The sequence below is a fragment of the Oryza sativa genome, chromosome 1 (genome assembly GCF_034140825.1).
Source record: "Oryza sativa Japonica Group chromosome 1, ASM3414082v1".
Lineage (NCBI taxonomy): Eukaryota > Viridiplantae > Streptophyta > Magnoliopsida > Poales > Poaceae > Oryza > Oryza sativa.
This window is the reverse complement of record NC_089035.1, coordinates 37,092,822-37,097,950: the sequence shown is the minus strand read 5'-3', so window position 1 is coordinate 37,097,950 and position 5,129 is coordinate 37,092,822. Positions and strand designations below refer to the sequence as shown.

The window sequence follows — 5,129 nt, the reverse complement described above, 5'->3', positions numbered from 1 at the left end:
TTTTACTAAATCTAACAATGAATATATTTTGATAGTTTCTTTGTTTTATGTCCATAATATTTTTATATTTTTCTATAAATATGGTCAACGTAAAGAATTATGACTTAGAAAAAAAATCAAAACTAACTGTAATATGAAATGGAGGTAGTAATACAAACGCTATTGAGTATTGGACATATCACCTTATTAAAAAAACTATATGTCTACTATTTATTTTATTGTGATTTATTTTATCAGTAAAGGTACATGCTGAAGCATAACCCGTGTTTTTACATATTTTTCACAATTCTTTTAATATGATGAATAATCGAACGTCTATAAAACGTCAAATGGCATCACATATTTCCCTGGTCCAGAGTTCCTTCCCCTACTCTGCTCTGTCTCCAATTTTTAAATATGTGATGCCATTTCTCACCGACTTTCTCCCTAGATGGGTCGGGATCGTTCTGTGCTGATTCAGTCCATGCTATCTTCTATTCCGGTCCATGTGTCTATGGCAGTTAGTTCGCCAGGCTGGGTTGTCAATGCCATAGATAAGAAATGTCGCGCTTTCCAGTGGACGGGTATGGATGCAGTTCAGGGAGGACGATGCATTATGTCTTGGACGAGTGTTTGTCGCCCCAGAGCTATCGGTGGTTTGGGTATTGTGGACTTGTGGCTTCATTCTTCACCTTCGCTAGCTCTGGCTTCAGCGCTCAGGCCACCTCTATTGGGCTGACCTGAAGGCCCCCTCGAGAGATATGTCTGCGTCGTTCATCTTCTTCGTGCCAGGGAACGACACGTCTCTCTTTTAGAGAAACCAATGGATTGAGGGTCGCTCGGTGGCCTCCTTGGTGCCTGGCCTCCTCCTTGCCGTGCCACCACATCTCCGGGCATCGCGCACAATCACCTCTGCTCTCTCTAACAACTTATGGGTGGGGGACATCCGTGGCGTTCTCACGGTCCCTATCATTTCCCAATTCCTCGTGATCTGGGACACGGTGTTTTGTGTCCAGCTCTTAGCGTTGGACAAGCGATTGGTGTTACTTGGCTTACCAGACATTTTTCCTCGGCCAACACTCCTTTGCTTGCGCCAATCTACTTTGTCAGGCTAAAGGCCCTGCTAAGTGTAAGCTTTTCCTGTAGCTTGCGTTCCAAAAGTGCCGCTGGATGACCAACCTTCTTCTAAAGCGTGGTATTGACAGCCACTCAGTCTGTCCCCTCCGTGCCCAAGAAATGGAGACGGTGAATCACATCCTACTTGATTGTGTTTTCGCTCACCAGGTCTGGCATCATGTTCTGTCTCCTCCTGGCTAGCCTGACCTTGTCCCCTCCCGTGGTTGCTCACTCTAGGTCTGGTGGCCGACTACTAGGGCCTGCTTGTCAGAGCACCTCATAAGGGTTTCAGCTCCCTTGTACTCCCGATATCTTGGCAGCTGTGGAAGGAGTGAAACTCTGGGGTGTTCGATTTCTCTCTCTCTCTCTCTCTCTCTCTCTCTCTCTCTCTCTCTCGTTGGTTTCAGTAGTGTTGGAGTCTGTCTTTTAGGAAGGCCGTCTGTGATCATCTGCTAGTGGTACTGCTTTTGGGGGCTTTCTAGGAATATAGTGGGGCTACTCCTCTACCATCCCTCGCTATAGGAGTTTTTTGTTTTTAAGTAACCTTTCCCCTTGTCACTTTTTTCCTTTTTCGATTTTTTCTTCCCCTGTCCCCCCTGCAACACCCTTCTAGACGTTTTGCATTGTGTAACTAAACTCCGTCTTCTTCTATTATATTGACGTGTATTTCTTTTAGCGTGTTAGTGAAAAAAGAGGGTACCTATGCTATTTGCTACATGCATGAGGCTAACCTCTCACGTTTAGACGTGTTGCTACTGCTAGGTTGCACCCACGTGGCCACGTGTATGTAACGTTAGTGGTGACAGTGTAATAGTGTTTGCATGTCAGTATGTGTGAATGCTTGCATATGTGGGAAAGAAAATATTGTGTTCCAGAAAGTATTCATCTATCGAAAAAAACGAAACTGTATATATCTGCATGGTGTGAAATGCTTGCATTGGGCCGAGCCGTGAAGCCGCCCCGACCCCATACTTTCCGCACGAGCAGGCCGTCGAGGCCGAGGTGGTGACCCATAGATAAGCCCACATAACCAACTCATCAAGCCCACGAACCAAACCGACGAGGCAGGTGATACACGCGGCCACCGACCACGGCGACCACGCACACCACATGGCCACATTCCCCAGATCTGGCAAGCCCGCCCCAGCCAGGGACAAAACGCCGCGCCAGCCGTCGATTGGCTGGCCGAGACGCGACCACCAACAACAACAAGCCGCGCCAGCGCAGAGCGAGCGCGAGCCTCGTCCCCCCCCCCCTCTCTCTCTCTCCTCCCCCTCGGATCTGCCTGCCCTCTGCCCCCACCGTTTCAAACCTCCATTCCCCCAGGCGCACGAACCGAGAGGGTCAGGAGGCGAGGATCGGAGGGGAGATTTTCGTTCGTTCCAGATTCGGGACGTGAGGGGAGGCGGGAGGGGGAGATCATGGCGCACCGGGTGGACAACGAGTACGACTACCTGTTCAAGATCGTCCTCATCGGCGATTCCGGCGTCGGCAAGTCCAACATCCTCTCCCGCTTCACCCGCAACGAGTTCTTCCTCGAGTCCAAGTCCACCATCGGCGTCGAGTTCGCCACCCGCACCCTGCAGGTACCCGCGTACGCGACGCCCACCCGCCCCCCCCCCCCCCCTGATCCCCTTGCTTGCTTGTACAATTTTGCGATTGGCGCGCGTCGTGATGTCGCGTCGGGTTCTTGTGCGTTAGGAATTGAGATCCCGGATCCATGACTGCAGACTCGGACACCCACAGGATTTTTATGGTCGCGTGATTGGGCTGACAATGGCAATACGGCACTTTGTTTGTTTGCATGATATCGCGGTGATGGTACCGGTGGTAATGCCGCGCATATTTCTTTTATGTTTTCGCGAGTTCCTTGTGTTGGAGATGATAGAGATTAGAGAACGGATATACGTGTCATTTCTAGGTTAACACTAGATTGTCAATTCTTTCGAGCAATCCTATTCATGCAGGCATTTTGTTCCCTCTTGGTCCTTCCTAGCAATGCAAATACGAGAGTAGATTATATGCCAAAAGTACATTATGTTAAGAAATGCCAAAAATACGAGTAGATTCATCATACTTTTATACTACATTGGAGGAAAAATGCTACCGCACCAATATGCTGGCCTTCCAACGTCAATTTCGTCAAAGAGGTTATGTCAATCCCTGCCGGATTCATAATCCTAATGCATAATAGCTGTTGTGGGCAACATAGATTGACTAGTATGACCATCTTCTCCGTTTGGTTGGCATAGCACTGATCATTGTATTGTCTCTGAATTAATTGCATTCAGATGACTTCATCACTTCCATACCATTTATGTGCAGTTATTATAAGGCTGGAAATGTCTTTTTTGTTTTTTTTTTCTCAGTCCTTACATTCCTTGAGCACAACCATGTCATTATGCTCTGTTTTGTCCTTCCTGATCCTCTTCTGAGAGTATCAATAATTAGACAAAGAAGGTTATATCTATTACTTTTTGTTTGATCAAACATTTTAAGTGATTTTTTTTTGTTTCTAGCACGCCATCACTTTCTTTTTGCAGCATTTCAGCTTTTAATACATATACATCAGTAAATGGAAAAGAATAACATGGGTTAAACTTTAACCCAAATTTTTAAAGAATCTTGTAAGCCTGTGACACAATTCTTCAATCAGCATTCAGTAATTGGGATTGCAGTGCAGTTTGTAGTTGCCACCAATGTTAGTGTGGTATAACTATATTTGTTGATTAATCAATTGATATATACCCTTCAACCATAGATCTTCCCATGTCCAATCAAAGAAAAAAATATATTGTTCTTAGTACTGATTTGTTTGTATATTGTCATGAAGACATTTTCATCATGTTAAAGTCACCATAATTGTTATTGCCAATCATAGATCTGGAATGCTATCCATTTTTCTCTGTTTATGATTATGCTGAAGCCATACGTGTCTACAGTTCATCTCAGTAAAAGTCTACTATTGTCTTGAGACAGATAGAAGGGAAGACTATCAAGGCTCAGATATGGGACACGGCAGGTCAAGAGAGATACCGTGCAATCACGAGTGCTTATTACAGGGGTGCAGTTGGAGCACTTCTTGTATTCGACATAACAAAGAGGCAAACCTTCGACAATGTTCAGAGGTGGCTGCGGGAGCTCCGGGACCATGCAGACGCCAACATTGTTGTCATGATGGTCGGAAACAAGTCTGACTTAAACCATCTACGATCAGTCCCCGAGGAAGATGGCCATGCGTTCTCTGAGAAAGAAGGTCTCTCCTTCCTTGAGACGTCTGCTCTGGAAGCGATTAATGTGGAGAAAGCATTCCATACTGTATTGAGTGAAATTCACCAGATTGTAAGCAAGAAAGCACTTGCAGCTCAGGAATCCGCGTCTACAAATGGGCGTTCCATGCAAGGAACTACGATCAACGTTGCTGAAGCTCCAGCCGCCACAAAAGGTTCTTGCTGTTCTAGTTAAAAAAGACTTTTCTAAAGGAAAAGATCTTTCGAAGCGTTTGTTTTTGCAGAACTGCAGAACCAAATAGGCTAATACTGGTTTCACATAATCTGTCTTCTCATACCGAAGCCCATGACTGGTACTCCTTATCACAAGGAACATTTCTACCGTACACTATAACCTGCCTGAATCAAAACATTTCCATTTTGTATTTATGAATTAACTTACCATGGCATCCGCTTGTATACTTTGGGGGAATTGAAGAGCATTGTACTATGTAACACTGATTCTTTCCTAGTAACAAAATATTCTTTCCAGCACAATTTTGCTTTCCAGTTCCGTCCGAATGGAACAGCACTAGTTTCGTCTGTATTCATTGTACTCATTTATACTACAGTCTAGATGTGCTGTTAGATGGGTAGTCTAGAAGCCTAGGCTAGCTACAAGCCGCAACATATCAGCATTGCCGGTGTTAGTGCATCACCAATGTATATGGCAAAAATGGTCTATATAGATAGGATTCATATAAATAAACTTTAACTATAGCAATCACAATGTATATGGATACAATGTAACATTAGGAGAAGAGA

The 5,129-nt window shown here is 45.0% G+C and overlaps 1 protein-coding gene across 1 annotated transcript; it reads left to right on the top strand.

Annotated features, from left to right (window-relative positions):
- Nucleotides 1-2,282: 2,282 nt before the first annotated feature.
- On the top strand, nt 2,283-4,862 carry LOC4324856 (ras-related protein Rab2BV). The gene is made up of 2 exons (XM_015769471.3): nt 2,283-2,681; nt 4,075-4,862. Exons 1-2 carry the CDS (start codon nt 2,517-2,519, stop codon nt 4,558-4,560), a joined length of 651 nt encoding a protein of 216 aa, XP_015624957.1. The 5' UTR covers nt 2,283-2,516; the 3' UTR covers nt 4,561-4,862.
- Nucleotides 4,863-5,129: the final 267 nt, after the last annotated feature.